We start from the raw sequence: 22,249 nt of genomic DNA on the forward strand, positions 1-22,249 counted from the left end.
ATTTCTTTCTGCTGCTTCCTTCCCCTGCTATAAGCATGAGTCACTTCTGAAACGTTTTCCTGACACCAAGAGAAACAAGGTGACGGGGAGGGACCTCCAGTTGATTGACAACCTTAGCTCTGTTCCTGTGTGAAAGGGATGTGTTGCTTCCTTCCAATCAGCTCTCAGAGCTCTCCTCACTGAGCTCTGCAGAGTGTAATTTCAGTTCTCCACCCCATTTTCTCAACTCAGACAAGCTTTACAAATTCAGCACTTTGAACAGATGTAGAGAAGAGATGGCTGCAGATACAAGGTACAACTTATATGTAGGAGGATTTGTTTAATCTCTGTGTATCACCCAAGGTCACTGCTGAGGAGTTTTCCTGACACCAAGAAAAAAAAAAATGGTGACAGGATAGCGCACTGCCTGTGACTGACAGCATAAGCTCTGTTCCTGTGGGGGGGGGGGGGGTGTCCCTTCCCTCCAATCAGCTCTCAGAGCTCTTCTCATTGATGTAACTTCAGCTCCCTGCCCCCTGCTTTTCAGAGCGGAGAGATCCTGTGTAAATTCTGGACTTTCAATAGACATAGGGAAAAGACGGCTGCAGATAAACAGATACAACCTATTTAGGAGGATTGGTTTCATCTCTGTGTATCAACTGAGGCAAGTCACTTTTCTGTGTATATGTAAGGGTTTACAACCACTTTGTTTGATCTGCCAATATTTTGCCTTCCCTGGTTCCTCCCGGTCCAATCAACATGCTAATAACATTCTTAAAGTCACCTTCCACCCACCGCTTGTTTGCCTCCTCCCCCTCCATTGCCATATGTGGCACCTGTTGGGGGGGGCGGGTACCTGGTTTTGACAGGAGCCCGTAGCAAACTAAGCCGGAAATTCGGCCTCTTCTTTCCTCCCGCAGTCTCCTGGGAACCTTCACTGGTCATGTGCTTGAGCTAAGGGCAGATGGATTCCAGGAAGTAAATGGTACATGAATCATTGCCCTTACTCAAGATGGCCACTGCCAGAAATACTGGGGGGTGTTTTCATGGGTGTTATGCCTGAGCTAAGGCCAGATGGATTCCAGGAAGTAAATGCTACATGAATTATCTGCCCTTACTCAAGATGGCCACTGCCGGAAAATACTAGGGCGCGTTTTTATGGGGGTTCTTATGCCTGAGCTAAGGACAGATGGATTCCAGGAAGTAAATGCTACATGAATTATCTGCCCTTACTCAAGATGGCCACTGCCGGAAAATACTAGGGCGCGTTTTTATGGGGGTTCTTATGCCTGAGCTAAGGACAGATGGATTCCAAGAAGTAAATGACACATGAATCATCTGCCCTTTCTCAAGATGGCCACTGTTAGAAATACTAGGGGGCGTTTTTATGGGTGTTCTTATGCCAGAAATACTAGGGGGTGTTTTTATGGGTGTTCTTATGCCTGAGCTAAGAGCAGATGGATTCCAGGAAGTAAATGCTACATGAATCACCTGTCCTTACTCAAGGTGGTCACTGCTAGAAATACTACGGGGTGTTTTTATGGATGTTCTTATGCCTGAGCTTAAAAGCAGATGGATTCCAGGAAGTAAATGGTACATGAATCATCTGCCCTTACTCAAGATGTCTATATGAAAATCCCCCTGCGCTCCACAGAACCTAGTGATCAAAAAAGTAAGCTGCTATCACCTAATCTTTATACCTCCAGATATGTGTCAACAAATAATATAAATGATGAAGCGCTCAACTTATATCCTTCAAAATTATAATCAGTATAGTGCAAAAACCCTCATGTAAAATTATACACCCCCTAGTGGTAAATAGTGATATCCAACAGAACAACAAAATGACAATTGAACTGTGCAAAGTGACAAATATTAAACAAAGTAAAATGCAAGATAAATCCCAAAAAATTATTATTAGTGATGCCACACTGTGTAAAATAATAAAAGTGTTCAGTACACTCTGGTAATAATTTCACTCCATGCTGCCATTTGTGCTCTTCGTGACTCCCCTTATAAATGGCCAAAATGCCCCCCTCACCTTCAATATTCGACCCTTGCGGGTCACAAGGCTTTATATATATAATATATATCTCTGCCAGGATATTGATACTCCACTGCCTCCACCGACTTACATCAAGATCCTCCTCCAAGTTATGGGTTCCTCTCAAAATACCTTCCCTCATACAAAGGGCGCATATGCAAGAGAAGAGCAGACCTCCATAGTGCAACACTGTTTTAATGCACACAAGGTAAAGTAACAAGAAACGCACTCACATGTACTCCAACAAAGAAAAGCAGTTCCCATGTGCTATGGGTATACTCAGGTGTACCAAGATGGCGTCCGAACCCGGAACCGGAAGTACGTCACCCCTATGACCGGAAATACGTCGACGCGTTGCGCCACGATCACGTGGCTTCTTCAGGATCTTCAGACGTATTTCCGCTAACAGGCGCTGCCATGATGAAGCTAAGATGGATTTATCTTGCATTTTACTTTAATATTTGTCACTTTGCACAGTTCAATTGTCATTTTGTTATTCTGTTGGATATCACTATTTACCACTAGGGGGTGTATAATTTACATGAGGGTTTTTGCACTATACTGATTATAATTTTGAAGGATATAAGTTGAGCGCTTCATCATTTATATTATTCCTTACTCAAGATGGCCACTGCCAGAAATACTGGGGGGTGTTTTCATGGGTGTTCCTATGCCTGAGCTAAGGGCAGATGGATTCCAGGAAGTAAATGCTACATGACTTATCTGCCCTTACTCAAGATGGCCACTGCCAGAAATACTAGGGGGCGTTTTTGAAAATGATTTCTCAGCAAAAGAAAGCATAGAGACACAGGTGGATAGGCAAGTTTGCTTTGAATATGAAAAATGAATGAAATGGCATTTCTGGTTTGTGGTGCTCAGACGCAGTGCAGCTCCACTTTAACTTTTCATTACCATATTTTGGACCCAGTGATGTCATCACTGGTCTTCATTCCTCTCTATACAATGCAGGCAGATCATCGATGGTGGGAGGGGCTTCTTGAAAACATCACAGCCCCCCCTGCCTCAGTACTCTGTCACAAGAGCTCTCAGCCCTGATACAAGCAGGAGGTGCTATGCAAATATCCAAATGCCTTGGTGGGTGGGTGTCAGTCTGGAGGGCAGTTCCTCGGCAAACTGCATTTGCACGCAGACCACCCTAAGTCATGTGCACATGCAATCTTTTTTTTTTTTTTACCATCCCCCAACTGCCTCCTCTATTTGTACATTAGGATAGCGTTCTGTACCTTTAAGCTGGTGTTGCAGCGTGCGTGGTTCTGTTCCTGCACCTTCCAGGGGCCATTTCCGGGGGTCTCGGCACCACGAGTGTCCGGTAACACCAGAGAGTCTCCGGGAGAGAGGGGGAAAATACCCAGAGAGATAGGGCGCTCCTTCCTGATTGGTGGATACAGGAAAGTGTTAGACACATTATTAAAATTTCCACAACAAACATTTGGATTTAAAAACGTGAATTCAGGATTCTAATACAAATTTTGTTTAAACCACCTCCCGTCCGGCCCATGTATATAAACGGCTGGACAGGAGTAGTGCAGGGATGGGTGGCCGTTTAGAAATGGCCTCCCTGCCCCCTGCTTGTGCATGCTCCCTGGGAGCGCACAGCACAGCAATCCGGTGCCCACTGTGTCTGTAGGACACAGTGGAACACCGAACGTCGTACGGGACCTCTGTGCGAGGTCCCGATCATGTGATCACTGATTGGCCAATCTGTGATCACATGCAGAGTAGTAAGCAAGATGTCACTTCTGACATCATTGCTTACTACGTATGAAATCTGTGGATGATCACAGAGGTCACATGGTACAGGGCTATTCACAACAGCCTCGTACCATGTGACAAGCTGTAACCAATCACATCTCACACAGTATTTCTCAATGGCTGCAAGAATGCAGCCAGAGAGAAAGAGAAATGATTGCTTTTACAGGCTTTATGGGTGTAAAAGCTGTAAGGTATTCCCCCTTTCCTGGAATCCTTATTTCTTATATTGTCTTTGTGCTGCGCAGCGTCTGGGTGTGGCACGGGCTCGATCGGGCAATCAAAGTAACCAACACTCAAGTAGGATACAGGAAGATTGCAAAGTTTATTACGTACATTACAGTTTATAAAGGTAAAAACCACAAACCCAAAAAATCCAATAGTAAGACAAAACCCAAAATTATCCAATAGTAAGACAAAACCCAAAATTATCCAATAGTAAGACAAAACCCAAAATTATCCAATAGTAAGACAAAACCCAAATTATCCAATAGTAAGACAAAACCCAAAATTATCCAATAGTAAGACAAAACCCAAATTATCCAATAGTAAGACAAAACCCAAAATTATTTAATAGTAAGACAAAACCCAAATTATCCAATGGTAAGACAAAACCCAAATTATCCAATAGTAAGACAAAACCCAAAATTATCCAATAGTAAGACAAAACCCAAATTATCCAATAGTAAGACAAAACCCAAATTATCCAATAGTAAGACAAAACCCAAATTATCCAATAGTAAGACAAAACCCAAATTATCCAATAGTAAGACAAAACCCAAAATTATCCAATAGTAAGACAAAACCCAAATTATCCAATAGTAAGACAAAACCCAAATTATCCAATAGTAAGACAAAACCCAAATTATCCAATAGTAAGACAAAACCCAAATTATCCAATAGTAAGACAAAACCCAAATTATCCAATAGTAAGACAAAACCCAAAATTATCCAATAGTAAGACAAAACCCAAAATTATCCAATAGTAAGACAAAACCCAAATTATCCAATAGTAAGACAAAACCCAAAATTATCCAATAGTAAGACAAAACCCAAAATTATCCAATAGTAAGACAAAACCCAAAATTATTTAATAGTAAGACAAAACCCAAATTATCCAATGGTAAGACAAAACCCAAATTATCCAATAGTAAGACAAAACCCAAAATTATCCAATAGTAAGACAAAACCCAAATTATCCAATAGTAAGACAAAACCCAAATTATCCAATAGTAAGACAAAACCCAAATTATCCAATAGTAAGACAAAACCCAAATTATCCAATAGTAAGACAAAACCCAAATTATCCAATAGTAAGACAAAACCCAAAATTATCCAATAGTAAGACAAAACCCAAATTATCCAATAGTAAGACAAAACCCAAATTATCCAATAGTAAGACAAAACCCAAATTATCCAATAGTAAGACAAAACCCAAATTATCCAATAGTAAGACAAAACCCAAATTATCCAATAGTAAGAAAAAACCCAAATTATCCAATAGTAAGACAAAACCCAAATTATCCAATAGTAAGAAAAAACCCAAATTATCCAATAGTAAGACAAAACCCAAATTATCCAATAGTAAGACAAAACCCAAATTATCCAATAGTAAGACAAAACCCAAAATTATCCAATAGCAAGACAAAACCCAAATTATCCAATAGAAAGACAAAACCCAAATTATCCAATAGTAAGACAAAACCCAAATTATCCAATAGTAAGACAAAACCCAAATTATCCAATAGTAAGACAAAACCCAAAATTATCCAATAGTAAGACAAAACCCAAAATTATCCAATAGTAAGACAAAACCCAAATTATCCAATAGTAAGACAAAACCCAAATTATCCAATAGTAAGACAAAACCCAAATTATCCAATAGTAAGACAAAACCCAAAATTATCCAATAGTAAGACAAAACCCAAAATATCCAATAGTAAGACAAAACCCAAAATATCCAATAGTAAGACAAAACCCAAATTATCCAATAGCAAGACAAAACCCAAATTATCCAATAGTAAGACAAAACCCAAATTATCCAATAGTAAGACAAAACCCAAATTATCCAATAGTAAGACAAAACCCAAATTATCCAATAGTAAGACAAAACCCAAATTATCCAATAGTAAGACAAAACCCAAAATTATCCAATAGTAAGACAAAACCCAAAATTATCCAATAGTAAGACAAAACCCAAATTATCCAATAGTAAGACAAAACCCAAAATTATCCAATAGTAAGACAAAACCCAAAATTATCCAATAGTAAGACAAAACCCAAAATTATTTAATAGTAAGACAAAACCCAAATTATCCAATAGTAAGACAAAACCCAAATTATCCAATAGTAAGACAAAACCCAAGTTATCCAATAGTAAAGTAAACCTAACTTATCCAATAGCAAAGCGTACCTTTTACTTTTACCCAGATACTAGACGAGGTTCACCTTTCACTAAACTGTTCACCCTCAGTCAGTACATCCTGCCTTTTTTGGCTGTGTCCCCAGATCTCTTATCTGAGTATCTATGTTTTCTAAGATATTTTGCAGACATCTGCAGTCTAGCGTTCTTCCTGTTACATTTGCGGTTGTACCCGTTACATACATACACATATTAAAATTTTCCATATAAGCTTGAAAATACTGCTGACATTTCTTATATCATTTACTTCAGACATCGTAATTTCATCTACTTAAAACATCACTCTAACTCTTATCACAATGCAAGCATAATGAATACAAAATGGTATACCTGAATCAATAGCCCTAGCTCATATTTCCCCACAAAAGCAATCGGTGTAAAAAAACCAAAAAAAAAAATGTCATCACCCCCCACGAGTAGTACTGCTAGAGTGACAGTATGTAAAAAAAACAAAAAACAAATAAAAGTGTAAAAAAAAAAATTTTTTAATTATAATTTTTGATTATAAACTAATTTATTTTTTGTTTTTTTACTTAAAAGATAACTGCATAAATTTTGGACAAGATTTATGATGAAATATTATTTATTTGCAAATTTTTAGAAGAAAAACTTTTTTTTCAAAATTTTTGGACTTTTTCATTTATATAGCAAAAAAAAAATAAAAATCCCAGTGGTGAATAAATACCACCAAAATAAAGCTTTATCGGTCTAAAAACTAAAAAAAAAATGCTAAAAAATTAATATGGGTGCAGTGTTGCATGACCGCGCAATTGTCATTATTATTATTATACAGTATTTATAAAGCGCCAATAGTTCGCTCAGCGCTGTACATTACAAAGGGAGACAGAACATGTGACAGAACAATACCAATACAATGCAAAACATGAGGGGATCGAGGGCCCTGCTCTTTCGAGCTTACAATCTAGGAGGGAGGGGATGGTGGCACAGGAGGAGATAGCTGTGGGGGATGGAGTGGTAGGAAGAGTGGAGGAGGTCGGCAAGTTAGCAGGGGGTGGGGTAGGCTTCCCTGAAGAGATGGGTTTTCAGGGTGCGCCTAAAGGAGAGGAGAGTAGGTGATAATCTGATGGGTTGGGGCAGGGAGTTCCAGAGGATGGGTGACACCCTGGAGAAGTCCTGGAGGCGGGCATGGGAGGAGGAGACCAGGGAACTAGAGAGAAGGAGGTCTTGTGAGGAGCGGAGTGTGCGTGTTGGGTGGTACTTGGATATTAGGTCAGTGATGTAGTTCGGGGCAGTATGGTGGACAGCTTTGTACGTCAGCGTTAGGATTTTGAATTTGATCCGTTGCGCAATCGGAAGCCAGTGGAGGGATTGGCAGAGGGGGGTGGCGGAGACAGAGCGGTTGGAAAGGTGAATGAGTCTGGCAGCCGTGTTCAGGATGGACTGAAGCGGGGATAGCCAGCGGCGAGGCAGGCCAGTGAGGAGGGAGTTGCAGTAGTCGAGTCGTGATATGATGAGGGAGTGGATGAGCTGTTTAGTGGTTTCTGGGGTTAGGAACGTGCGGATTTTGGCGATGTTGCGGAGGTGGAGTCTGCATGAGTTTGTTAAAGATTGGACTTGGGGCTGGAAGGATAGGTTGGAGTCCAGAATGACACCCAGTACTCTGGCCTGCAGGGCGGGTTTGATGGTAGCGTTGTTGGATGTGACAGAGAAATCAATGGGAAGTGGTGTCCGGGCTGGGGGGGGAAGACAAGAAAGTGTCATTCAAAGTGTGATAGCGCTGAAAGCTGAAAATTATCCTGGACAGGAAGGGGGTGAAAGTGTCCGGACTGGAAATGGTTAAGCCACTGATGAGTCCTTGGAGCCCATCCCAACCCGGGAAAATAAAACCGTGCAGGGACACCTCAATGCATGATTCCATGCAACTTCTCTGTCTGGCTAAGCCGTGGTTCACACCAATACGACTTGTGGGTTCAAATTCACACGGCAAGTGGCACCCCATTACTGGGAAAGGAACCATTCACATCGGTGCGACTCGAGTTGCAGTGACTTTGAAAAAGGTTCCTGCGCTATTTTTTGTGACTTGTAGTAACACCTGCTAAATGAAGTCGCAGTATCAGAAAGTCTCACTGAATAGTTGGCTTCAAAGCCACACTTGTGTGAACCAGGGCGTGTGATTGAGAGTCTATAAAAGCCCGTGGCTGAGCCACACTTTTACTGGCTCCCTTCCCTACCGCTACCCCCTTTAGCTGCAGAGACGGCAGGTGGGGGTGCACACATACGGCCGCAATACTTTGCTGTGGGGATTACACCCCCTGTAATTTTCCCCGGAGCTAAAGGATACTTTGTTTCTTTTATCTCGGGAAACAAATTAAAAGGAAACATTTAAATCAAATGAGTATAGGTGAGCGCACAAAACATAAACGAGCTGCTGGCACAAAAAGTAGAACCCCTAAATCCTCTGGTAAATAGTAAACACGTATGCAGCGATTATATAATAAAGGGATCTAGTGAAAAACACCACAATAACGGTGTAAAAGTACTGAAATGAACTGTATAAAGTCACTTTCCCCCCAGCTAAAAGAATGAGAGTTTCCTTTTAGTTTGTTTCCCCGAGTTAAAAGAAACAAGGTTTCCCATAGAAATGCGTTGAAAACCAATTAATCCATTCCGGGGGTCAGAAAAGAGTTAAAAAAAAAAAAAAAAAAAAAGTCGCTGTCACTATAGGTCAGTGCCGATTTTTAAATGTAATTATCGGCTTTTTTTTTTTTTTGCTTTCTCTCTACCTCAGAGAATCAGCTGTCACTTTCCCCTCAGCTAAAAGAAAGTTTCCTTTTAGTTTATTTCCGGAGATAAAAGAAACAATGTTTCCTTTTAGTAAACAAGTATGCAGCGCTTATATAATAAAGTGATCTAGTGAAAAACACAATAACTGTGTAAAAGTATTGAAATGAACTGTATAAAGTGACAAGTGATAAAGTGAATGGATGAAATTAAGATAATCTTAATTTTGCACAGATAAATCCGTAAATATGACACTGAAAATGTATAAACATATGTAGATAAATAATGAAGTTCATAAAGTGCTCAACAATCCATATTCCAGTAAACATCTGACTGGATAAGAAATCAAAAAAGTGATGTTGCAACATTCCAAATATAACAGTGGTTCCGGTGACTGGGAAACAGGAATGTGGAAATAACTCCAGTGCTCATTAAAAAATGGCTTCATACAGGGGCGGACTGACCATTTGGAAACTTGGGCACTGCCCGAGGGCCCGGGGTCAGTAGGGGGCCCCATGAGATGCCCCTGGTACCTTTTTTCATAGGCTTTTTGGAGTTTGGGTAAGGACACAGGGGCCCCATGATCCCCTATTGCCCGGGGCCCCATGAGTTGTCAGTCCGCCCCTGGCGTCATATGATCTTCATCCTTTCTGAAGTCTGCTTCAGTGCTCTGGCTGGCGGTGAAGAGGAGCATTTTAGACGTAATTAACGCTTTGGTAGTATCTCCCTAAAATTTAAAGTGCCATCTTGAGCTCCTCTTCACCGCCAGCCAGAGCACTGAAGCAGACTTCAGAAAGTCTGAAGATCATATGAAGCCATTTATAACGAGCACTGGAGTTATTTCCACATCCCGGTCACCGGAACCACTGTTATATTTGGAGTGTTGCAACGATCACTTTTTTGATTTCTCATCCAGTCACAAGTTTACTGGATTATGGATTGTTGAGCACTTTATGAACTTCATTATTTATCTACATATGTTTATACATTTTCAGTGTCATATTTACTGATTTATCTGTGCAAATTTAAGATTATTTTAATTTCATCCATTCGCTTTATCACTTGTCACGTTACACAGTTCATTTCAATACTTTTACACAGTTATTGTGTTGTTTTTCACTAGATCACTTTATTATATAAGCGCTGCATACTTGTTTACTAAAAGGAAACATTGTTTCTTTTATCTCGGGAAATAAACTAAAAGGAAACTTTCTTTTAGCTGAGGGGAAAGTGACAGCTGATTCTCTGAGGTAGAGAGAAAGCAAAAAAAACAAAAACAAAAAAACGTACATTTAAAAATCGGCACTGACCTATAGTGACAGCGACTTTTTTTTTTCTCACTCTTTTCTGACCTCCGGAATGGATTAATTGGTTTTCAACACATTCCTATGGGAAACATTGTTTCTTTTAACTCGGGGAAATAAACTAAAAGGAAACTTTCATTCTTTTAGCTGAGGGGAAAGTGACAGCTGATTACACTTAAAAATCGGCACCGACCTATAGTGACAGCGACTTTTTTTAAACTTTTTTCTGACCTCAGGAACGGATTAATTGGTTTTCAATGCATTCCTATGGGAAACCGCATTTTGGTTCATTAATTTTTCGCAATATGAAACATCCTGGAGAATGCATTAAATTAGTAAACTGAGGCACACCTGTAATTTAGTTTTTTCAGCACGAAATGGAGTGCAGTTATGTAGCATGAGGCTGTATATTCCGCAATATTTACATTTTTGGTAAACTCCTTCAATGAATCCGAGCTCTGCCAGCTGAGATCACACGCACGGCATTGACGCATTCACACAATTTCAGAGTAACCATGAGAAGAAAACATGAAATAAAAGAATTTGAGTCGTTCTCCAGCTTTGTGTGATGAACCTATTACCCTAAAATCGGTTCTGAGATCGATGTTTTACTAACCTGACAGCTTATTATTCTAAAAAGGAAACCTTCATTTGGTTTGCAAATATAAAAGATTCTACCAGAAAGAACAAGTCGGATTCCTTACATTTAAAGAGCACCTGTCATCTTAGCTTCATCATGGCAGCGCCTGTTAGCGGACATCCACTCACCTCCTGCCGCCACGTCCCTCACCTTGTTGTGTCCCTGCCGCATCACCAGTCGTCCCATTAAAGTGAATGGGACTGTCGGTGAGTCAACAGCGGGTCAGAGGTGGAGTTGCGGCAGGACCAGAGATGACAGGTGCTCTTTAAATATTATGATTTAAATCGAGCCTTTGCACTAGTGATTTAAATCATAATTTAAATCAAATCCACCCTGCCCATAGATAACAGCCAGCCTTGTGCACGGTTGTACAGTTATATCAGTGTACGGTAGACGTGGATGACGCACAATCCTCACTCCCCATTACAGAACAATTAAAACGCTAATTACATAACAATTTTCCATTGCATGCAGCAGAGCAGCAACAGAGCTCATGGGGCAACATGACACCCCAAGGTAACGGAGAGCACGGACCATCCAGAACCTGAAATACATTTCTTACTATCACGGTAATGCACGAGGGGAGTGCGCCTTGTTTTGTTCTTTTTCTGCAAGGAAAGTGCATGTGAGGGGGTCTGGATCAGAGATGTGCATGTGGGGGGGTCAGGATCAGAGCTGTGCATGTGAGGGGGTCAGGATCAGAGATGTGCATGTGAGGGGGTCAGGATTAGAGATGTGCATGTGGGGGGGTCAAGATCAGAGATGTGCATGTGGGGGGGTCAAGATCAGAGATGTGCATGTGGGGGGGTCAAGATCAGAGATGTGCATGTGGGGGGGGGGGGGGGTCAGGATCAGAGATGTGCATGTGGGGGGGGGGGGGTCTGGATCAGAGATGTGCATGGGGGGGGGTCTGGATCAGAGATGTGCATGGGGGGGGGTCTGGATCAGAGATGTGCATGCGAGGGGGTCTGGATCAGAGATGTGCATGCGAGGGGGTCTGGATCAGAGATGTGCATGCGAGGGGGTCTGGATCAGAGATGTGCATGCGAGGGGGTCTGGATCAGAGATGTGCATGTGAGGGGGTCTGGATCAGAGATGTGCATGCGAGGGGGTCTGGATCAGAGATGTGCATGCGAGGGGGTCTGGATCAGAGATGTGCATGCGAGGGGGTCTGGATCAGAGATGTGCATGCGAGGGGGTCTGGATCAGAGATGTGCATGCGAGGGGGTCTGGATCAGAGATGTGCATGCGAGGGGGTTTGGATCAGAGATGTGCATGCGAGGGGGTCCGGATCAGAGATGTGCATGCGAGGGGGTCCGGATCAGAGATGTGCATGCGAGGGGGTCCGGATCAGAGATGTGCATGTGAGGGGGTCCGGATCAGAGATGTGCATGTGAGGGGGTCCGGATCAGAGATGTGCATGTGAGGGGGTCTGGATCAGAGATGTGCATGTGAGGGGGTGTGGATCAGAGATGTGCATGTGAGGGGGTGTGGATCAGAGATGTGCATGTGAGGGGGTGTAGATCAGAGATGTGCATGTGAGGGGGTGTGGATCAGAGATGTGCATGTGAGGGGGTCTGGATCAGAGGTGTGCATGTGAGGGGGTCTGGATCAGAGGTGTGCATGTGAGGGGGTCTGGATCAGAGATGTGCATGTGAGGGGGTCTGGATCAGAGATGTGCATGCGAGGGGGTCTGGATCAGAGATGTGCATGTGAGGGGGTCTGGATCAGAGATGTGCATGTGAGGGGGTCAGGATAAGAGATGTGCATTTGAGGGGGTCTGGATCAGAGATGTGCATTTGAGGGGGTTTGGATCAGAGATGTGCATGTGAGGGGGTCTGGATCAGAGATAGAGCTCACGCCTGGTGGTGGAGGTGGACAGTAACAGCTAGGAGTGTCTTCGCAACATCCTTACACCAAGGCAGGACAGGATGATGCCATCTCTGGGAGTTTTTCGGTCAGGCTTCAGGAGACGTAAATATATTTATTTCAGGTACCTATATAGCGCCATCAATTTACTCCGCGCTTTACATATATATTGTACATTCACATCAGTCCCTAACCCTCAAGAGGTGTACAATCTAAGGTACCTAACTCACATTCATACTAGGGCTAATTTAAACAGGAGCCAATTAAGAGCGCGGGAGGAAACCGGAGTACCCGGAGAAAACCCACGTAGATACAGGGAGAACATGCAAACTCCAGCAGGTGGTGCCGTGGTTGGTATTTGAACCAAGGACCCTAGTACTGCCAGGCGGAAGTGCTAAACATTTAGCCACTGTGCTGCCCCATGGCCTACACCTATAGCAAGGGCATTATCCAACATTGGTCAAAGCACAAGCGCACCCTGTAACAGAACCGGACCCCGACTGCACTAGGGTATTTCCGTTAGACTCCAGCTTCCCTTTCCGAACACAGATCCACGGACACCACCGCTGACCATACAAGACGAGACAGCACCAGACTAGTCCTAAAACAGGAAGTGGACTGCTTTATTTTAACACAAACACAAGATATATACACAGGGCGGGGAAATACACGCCCAGTCAGGAAACACATCAGCAGGCCGTCCCATCAGGGGGAAGGGCTGCTGGAAACATTACCTCCCATCCCAAGCAAGACACACAATAGAATAGGATACACCACATGGCAGTAGGCACTGAACAACCCCCACACCAATACACAAACATTACATCCCATAATAGTTTGCTAAAACAATGGGATGCAGCCGTATGGCAGAGAACGATGAACAACCTCCACACCAATATTAGAACATTTCACCCTGTACCCCTGACACAGGGTGACTTACAAATAATGGGAACATGGGGAGCTGAGACGGGGTCCCCCTCCACCCCAAAAGTCACTCCCGTCACACCCCCTTACCTGCGTAGGCAGTTTTTTGAGGAAAGGTGAACTATGCCTTTAAAGCAGCTGTGACCAAGGAAGGTGCGGTGGGGGCACGTATTGCAACGTCCTCCATGATGCATCTCCTGAGTCCTAGCAAGACGTTTCTTTATACAAGGTGATGGGTAACACTGACAAGTAGCATGCAGCTCACATAATTGGCCCATACATGAGTACTGAGCGCCCTTCCTGTGCCAGCCGCCTCTCTCCCCTTTGCACGGCGCCTCTTCAATAGAAAGGAGAACAGCTACAATATTGTCACCGTGCTCATTTCACTGCAACTCTCTGCCCCGGCCTGGGAACATGTACTAGGCTCTGCACTAGACAATAAGAACTACAACCTGATTGGATGTCACTGGCAATGCAGAAAGCTCACATTTCACACAATGTCAGCAAACATACAAAGAGGCTACAAATTCACTGTAAGGGGTCACTACACAAAACATACTGTTTGCTTACATAAAAAAAAAAAAAAGTTATGATCGTGTAATAAAAGTAGCTGAATTACAAAGTAAGGGCTCTTTCACCCAAGTATTCCGTATGTCTATTTTCATCTCTGTTTACGGATAAAAAATGGACACAAATATATTTCTATGGACTAGGGCAGTGGTGGGCAACCTTTTTTCAACTGAGCCAAATCTCGCCAAAACCAAGATTGAAATTTATTTTGGAGAGCCACATTTTTAAAACTGAAAATACATCCCCATATAGTAATTCATCCCCCATAGTAATTCATCCCCCCTATAGTAATTCATCCCCCATATAGTAATTCATCCCCCATATAGTAATTCATCCCCCCTATAGTAATTCATCCCCCATATAGTAATTCATTCCCCCCTATAGTAATTCATTCCCCCCTATAGTAATTCATCCCCCATAGTAATTCATCCCCCATATAGTAATTCATCCCCCATATAGTAATTCATCCCCCATAGTAATTAATCCCCCATATAGTAATTCATCCCCCCTATTGTGTCAATTCACTTACCTTTGCTCTGCGTGTTCCTCTCGCCGTGTTCCCGCGCCGTTCCGGTCTTCAGGGCGGACTGTGAGAGGAGAGGAGTTCGTCACGCTGCCCCGCCTACATCCTGACAGCCAATGTTTGCCACGCTCCGCGGGCCGGATTAAAAGGTCCGCCGGGCCGTATGCGGGCCGTAGTTTGCCCATTGCTGGGCTAGCTGCAGAGTCCTGACTTTTGGGGCGGCCGCCCGAGAGGAGGGAGGGGAGCGGGCGCCCGGCACACAGAAGAGCCGCATTAATGTGTGTAAAGAGCCGCATGTGGCTCGCGAGCCGCGGCTTGCCGACCACTGGACTAGGGGATGTAAGCGGATAATCATTTGTTTACATCCGTTATTGTCCACATCTGCTGACATCAATTTTTTGTAAAAGAAAAAGGAACAAATGAAAAATGGATGTAAATGGACATTCAGTCCATTTTTGCATTGGAAAAGGATGGGAAAAAAAAAAAAACGGATGTAAACTGATGAAAAACGGACCCGTTTTTCCTTGAAAAAAATGTGACTGAACTGATGAAAAAGACAGAACATGCATGTGAAAGGACCCCAAGGCCTCTTTCACACGGACATTCCATATGTCTGTTTTTGCATTGGTAAAGGATGTAAAAAAAAAAGGGATGTAAACTGATGAAAAACTGACATGAACCGTTTTTTTATCAGTTCAGTCATATGTTTTCCAAGAAAAAACGGGAACGCCCATGTGAAAGGGCGCAAGGCCTCTTTCACATGGGCATTCCATATGTCTGTTTTTCATCTGTGCATTTACGGATGAAAAACAGACAACCCATGTATTGCCATGGACTAGCGGATGTAAATGGATCATCTGTTTACATCTGTTTTCCATAAAAAGAAAGAAAAACGAATGGACCAAAAAACGGAAATTGATGGAAAAACTGATGGAAACTGATGGAAAAACAGATGGAAACTGATGGAAAAACAGATGGAAACTGATGGAAAAACAGATGGAAACTAATGAAAAAACAGATGGAAACTAATGAAAAAACAGATGGAAACTGAAGAAAAAACAGATGGAAACTGAAGAAAAAACAGATGGAAACTGATGAAAAAACAGATGGAAACTGATGAAAAAAACAGATGAAAACAGATGGAAACTGATGAAAAAACAGATGAAAACAGATGGAAACTGATCCGTCTTTTTCTTTGAAAAAAACATGACTGAACTGATGGAAAAAAAAAAAAAACGGAACGCCCATGTCAAAGGACCCCAACTCCACTTCTGATGAGAAAAAAAATCTGACTTGTATCCTAATGCATATTTCTGGGAAAACCAGCGAGAGTCAATGACACAAGCAGGAAATTACATTTCTGGGGGCGTTCTGTACACCAACAGAGACGAGGGACAATACTTGGAGGTGGGTAAGGAACAGAGACAAGGGATGGTGCTCGGAGGTGGGTAAGGGACGGTGCTCAGAGGTGGGTAAGGGACGAGAGAATGGACGGTGCTTGGAGGTTGGTAAGGTACGAGACAAGGGACGGTGCTCGGAGATGGGTAGGGGGCGGAGACAAGGGACGGTGCTTGGGGGTGTGTAGGAGACGGAGCCAAAAGATGGTGCTCGGGGGTGTGTAGGAGACGGAGCCAAAAGATGGTGCTCGGAGGTGGGTAGGGGATGGAGACAAGGGACGGTGCTCGGAGTTGGGTAGGAGGTGGAGACAAGGGATGGTGCCTGGGGGTGTGTAGGAAATGGAGAAAAGGGATGGTGCTCAGAGGTGGGTAGAGGATGGAGACAAGGGATGGTGCTCAGAGGTAGGTAGGGGGAAGAGACAAGGGATGGTGCTTGGGGGTGTGTAGGAAACGTAGAAAATGGATGGTGCTCAGAGGTGGGTAGGGGATGGAGACAAGGGATGGTGCTCAGAGGTGGTTAGGGGCGGAGACAAGGGACGGTGCTTGGGGATGTGTAGGAGACAGAGCCAAGGGATGGTGCTCAGAGGTGGGTAGGGGATGGAGACAAGGGATGGTGCTCGGAGGTGGGTAGGGGATGGAGACAAGAGACGGTGCTCGGAGTTGGGTAGGAGGTGGAGACAAGGGACGGTGCTCGGAGTTGGGTAGGAGGTGGAGACAAGGGACGGTGCCTGGGGGTGTGTAGGAAATGGAGAAAAGGGATGGTGCTCAGAGGTGGGTAGGGGATGGAGACAAGGGATGGTGCTCAGAGGTGGTTAGGGGCGGAGACAAGGGACGGTGCTTGGGGGTGTGTAGGAGACGGAGCCAAGGGATGGTGCTCAGAGGTGGGTAGGGGATGGAGACAAAGGACGGTGCTTGGAGGTGGGTAGGAGGTGGAGACAAAGGACGGTGCTCGGAGGTGGGTAGGGGACGGAGACAAAGGACGGTGCTCGGAGGTGGGTAGGAGGGGGAGACAAGGGATGGTGCTCGGAGTTGGGTAGGAGGTGGAGACAAGGGACGGTGCCTGGGGGTGTGTAGGAAATGGAGAAAAGGGATGGTGCTCACAGGTGGGTAGGGGATGGAGACAAGGGATGGTGCTTGGGGGTGTGTAGGAAACGGAGAAAATGGATGGTGCTCGGAGGTGGGTAGGGGATGGAGACAAGGGACGGTGCTCAGAGGTGGGTAGGGGATGGAGACAAGGGGTGACTCGGAAGGGGGGGGGGAGGAGAGAGTATCTGCACCTATTCCCTAAGAAAATAAAAGCCCTGTGTGTTATAGCTGCACTGGTCCTTTAAGTTGCTTATCACCTCTCCTCACAATGCCGAGTCCATGGAAACCTCTTACAGGAAACCTGCTTTTCCCTATGATCATTACCAGAACTTTCTAGAAAGCAGATTGCATGTATGGTGTGGGCATAAAACGGTGACACAAATGGTCACAAAACCCTCCAAACCTGCAGAGAACTCCACAAAAAGCGGAATTCCTCCGCTGTTTTGGCAGGGGGGGGGGGGGGGGGGGACGACAATGGACGGTTTCCATTTCCAGAAGAGACTCGCAGTGCCACCACTATGGGGGGGTGGGGGGGGAGACACGCCAGGAATTAAGGTCACACAAATTAACGACGACGGCAGCAGCAGCAGCTCGTTCTGACTAATAAAAAGTGACTTCATTAGGTCGCAGCCACGGGATCAGCTAATTGTGCGCTCTGCTCGTCCATTCGCCTCTCACCATAGACAGACGATATTCTGTCCAAATCTGAATCTCCCAACACAAGCATGTCAGTCTGTAGAAAGTTTTTCAAGTCACATATAAAAGTTCAATGCGACGGTGGTGTTTAACCCTTTCACTGCCAGAGCAGGTTTTTGCGTTTCATTTAGTTTTTTTACCCCACACGTTTAAAAAAAAAAAAAATCATGCCCTGGAGACGGCATAAAACCACTAAGCATTATACATTTTCTGAAAGCAGACACCTTAGAGAATAAAATGGTGGTAGTTCCAATTTTTTTATATTAACACAAAAGTCTAGGAAATGCAAAATTTCAGTAAAAAAATAAATACACTAAAGTTAATTTTAGGGCACACAAAACGACTTTTTTTTTTTTTTTTTTTTTTTTTTAAATATAAAAGATGAGGTTTTGCCAAGTAAACAGATACCAAACATGTCACAGCTTAAAATTGCATGCACCCATAAAACAGGAGGGGGGTCCTCCAAAACAAAAATTGGGGTGGGGGGGTTGGGTTTTGTGTATGGTGGGAGATTTTATATGCTTAGGTGTAACTAACTTTTTACTTTTTTTTGTGACAGGTTCTCTTTAATGAGACACCAGAGGACTAAAAGAAGAAGGGCAGCCGTCACTGGGCTCGATCGACTGGCTGCCCAGCTGCTGGATCATTTCCTTCTGACAACCGGCACTCATGTTCTCAGATATACACACACTCACGGTGGTTGTGGCCACAGGGAATGTGTGTAAAAACACCCCCACCTCCGCTGTCAGGTCTGTATGACTTATGGACCTGGCAGTAAAAGGGTTAGTTCACCTGTACCAAAAAAACTGTCAATGCAGACAAAAACAAAAACAGCTCTGACCAGGGGCGAACTGGCAACTCATGGGGCCCCCGGGCAATAGGGGATCATGGGGCCCCTGTGTAGCTGCCCACACTCAAACCACACCCAAAACAGCCCATGAGAGGTACCAGGGGCATCTCATGGGGCCCCCTACTGACCCCAGGCCCTTGGGCAGTGCCTGAGTGCCGCAATGGTCAGTCCGCCCGTCTCTGACTAAAACTGAATAATGCCCTTGCTATAGGTGTAGGCCATTTACGTACCTCCTAAAGCCTGACTGGAATACGTTGCTAGGATGTTGCTAAGAGAGGCCTAGTCATTACTGCTCACCTCTACTATGACAGCAGTGAGCTCTGATTTAAACCCCCTCATTTGCGCTCTCTCTCCCCTGATGCATTAGCTCTGAGCTCAGCACTCCTGTAATAGAGAAGATGAGAACGATTGGGCTTCTCTTAGAAATGTCCTGGGAGTATTCCAGTCAGGCTTCAGGAGGTATGTAAATGGAGTATTCCAGTCAGGCTTCAGGAGGTATGTAAATGGCCTACACCTGCAATAAGGACATTATTTATTGCTGAGCACACAACTATTGCTACGCGGAGAGAGAGAATGTGCATGTGAGTGGGTTTGATTCGGCTGGGAGTGTCTTAGCAACGTCCTAGCAACAAGGCGGGACAGGATGAAGCCTGGCAGTTTTTTGGCAAGGCTTCAGGAGGTAAAGTATCTTCCAGAAGTGAGTTCACCCCTCACATTTTTGTAAATATTTGATTCTCTCTTTTCATGTGACAACACTGAAGAAATGACACTTTGCTACAATGTGACGTAGTCAGTGTACAGTTTGTGTAACATGTAAATTTGCTGTCCCCTCAAAAAACACAGCCATTAATGTCTAAACTGCTGGCAACAAAAGTGAGTCCACCCCTAAGTGACAAGGTCCAACTTGGGCCCAATCAGCCATTTTCCCTCCCCGGTGTCATGTGACTCGTTAGTGTTACAAGGTCTCAGGTGTGAATGGGGAGCAGGTGGGTTACATTTGGTGTTATCACTCTCACTCTCTCATACTGGTCACTGGAAGTTCAACATGGCACCTCATGGCAAAGAACTCTCTGAGGATCTGAAAAATAGAATTGTTGCTCTACATAAAGATGGCCGAGGCTATAAGAAGATTGCCGAGACCCTGAAACTGAGCTGCAGCCGTTCGCAATAATCGCATGTAAAATCAAGTAGGCTGGTTGTACCAAAGTTGATCGATCGATGGCAAGCTTTAGGCTCAGGGATGCTTGCTTTCCAGGCATTGGTCCCTGCTGTCCTTAACGTATGTACCGCTAAGTGCCCCGTCCAGCAACATCCCGCTGCAGCACATGCCAAGCCTCCTATAGAGTCCGACAGGCTGCTGGCAGTGGGGCTGGATGGTGCACCTGTGTCCGCCGCCAACAACTAAATGCCGGAGCCTCGTGCACCGGGGCTACGTGCCCAGTGTCAACAGGGCCTAAAAAGATACAATGGCCTGCTAGTTTCTTAAAGCGAAGTTACAGAATTCAGCTAATAGAAATAAATTCATGAATAAACAGAAAATCTCCATATACAGAACCCTATACCCACAGTTGATACAGAAGAAGGCAAAAAACAAAACATAAAAAGAAAAAAACAAAACAAAACAAAAAAAACACAGCACATTCATAAAACATTGATTGATTTTCTCCATGGAAAAAATCCTTCCCAATACCCTACGGCAGTAGGATATTCCCTAGATCAGGGGTCTCAAAACTTTCTAAACAGGTTTTTGGGGGGCCGGACTGTGGTCATCGGGATCAGAAATTTCCTGGCAGCGGTGGGAGTAAACAATGCATCTTTGGTGTCACTGGGAGGAATAACATCCCTTCATTGGTTTCACTGGGAGGAATAGCACCCCATTTGCTGGTGTCAGTGGGAGAAATAGTGCCCCATCATTGGTGTCAGTGGGAGGAAAAGTGCCCCATCATTGGTGTCAGTGGGAGGAAAAGTGCTCTATTGTTGGTGTCAGTAGAAGAAACTGTGCTCCATGATTGGTGTCAATGGAAGGAATAGTGCCCTATCATTGATGTCAGTGGGAGGAAAAAGTACCTCATTGTCGGTGTCAGTGGCAGGAATAGTGCTCTATTGTTGGTGTCAGTGGAAGGAATAGTGCCCCATCATTGATATCAGTGGGAGGAAAAGTGCCTCATCCTTGATGTCAATAAGAGGAATGGTGCCCTGTTGTTGATGTCAGTAGCAGGGATTATGCTCCATTGCTGGTATCAGTGGGAGGAAAAGTGCCCCAGGGGCCAGAAAAAAAAGCAAGAAAAGGGCCACATCCAGCCCCAGGGCCGCAATTTGGAGACCACTGCCCTAGATCAACATTCTCTGGTGTTAATATTTAAAGTGGTTGTAAAGGCTGAACGTTTACCATCATCTTTTCTATGTATAAAAAGCCAAAAAAAACCTTCAGTGTGTAGCTCTTCCACAGCCCCCCCATACTTACCTGAGCCTGAACTCACTCCTGTGCTGTGCACGAGGGCAGCAGCTCTCCTGGATCTCACCCTTATAATTGACTGGAGACACAGCAGAAGGAGCTATTGGCTTCCACTGCTGTCAATTAAAGCTAGTGAAGAGAGCGGGGGTGGGGCTGACACACAAAGCGTGGCTCGGGAGCGAGCACGCACGAGTGACCCCAAAGCAAGAGGCTTGCTCTGGGGGGCACTCAGCAGGAGGGAGGGGCTAGGAGTGCAAGCAGGGAACCAGAGGAGGATCAGGGCTGCTCTGTGCAAAACCATTACACAGAGCAGGTAAGTACAACATGTTTGTTATTAAAAAATTAAAAGTATCACTTTAAAGGGGCTCATGCACATGGGCGCAGGGCACCTAAACCAGTAAAAAAAAAATGAGCATTTCTGCACCTAGGTGTTTGTGTACAGCATCTTGTATGCTGCTGTTTACATGTGTGCAGGGGAGAACGTGTGCCCTGGACACAGACCGTTTGCATCCAGGGCTATACATTTGTCCCTATATGCATGTAAATGGTTGAATGTGTGACTTCCTCTATACACCTGTTATTTATTTACACAAGTTGATGCACTTCTGCATTCCATGGAACAAAAAAATATACCCGTCTATTCAACATGTGCCCACCCCTCCTCCCCCCTCCCCTGCCTGTGGGAAGCTCTTTATAGTAACATCTAGTTTCAATCTGAAAAAGTAGGAATTCCTCCAGCTCTTCTTCTGAAACAATAAACTGACCTGAACTAGTTCTTGAGGGAGTCTACTAAACATTTTTACAGCTTTTACTGCAGAGAAGCCTTTCTGTATGCAGCAGTTAAAGCTATTTTCCTCTAGATGCAAAGAGTGCCCCTCTCATCCTTTGCAATGACCCTAAAGTGACTACCTTTGCACCGAGTTCACTATATGGACCACTTAAATATTTATAAACGGTGATCACAGCATAAACGGAAGT

General features: G+C 44.3%; 1 protein-coding gene across 2 annotated transcripts in view; it reads right to left on the minus strand.

Moving 5' to 3' along the window:
• The window catches only part of SPAG9 (sperm associated antigen 9), a 129,367-nt gene that overhangs the window by 52,698 nt on the left and 54,420 nt on the right, over positions 1 to 22,249 (minus strand). For both annotated transcript variants that reach the window (XM_089689626.1, XM_089689625.1), the window contains exon 5: positions 3,268 to 3,415. In XM_089689626.1, coding sequence (XP_089545752.1) covers positions 3,268 to 3,415 — 148 coding nt within the window. The remainder of the gene's footprint in view (positions 1 to 3,267; positions 3,416 to 22,249) is intronic.

This window comes from Staurois parvus, unplaced genomic scaffold (genome assembly GCF_062004578.1).
Source record: "Staurois parvus isolate SC_StPar_1 unplaced genomic scaffold, SC_StPar_1.0 ptg000487l, whole genome shotgun sequence".
NCBI classification, from domain to species: Eukaryota; Metazoa; Chordata; class Amphibia; order Anura; family Ranidae; genus Staurois; species Staurois parvus.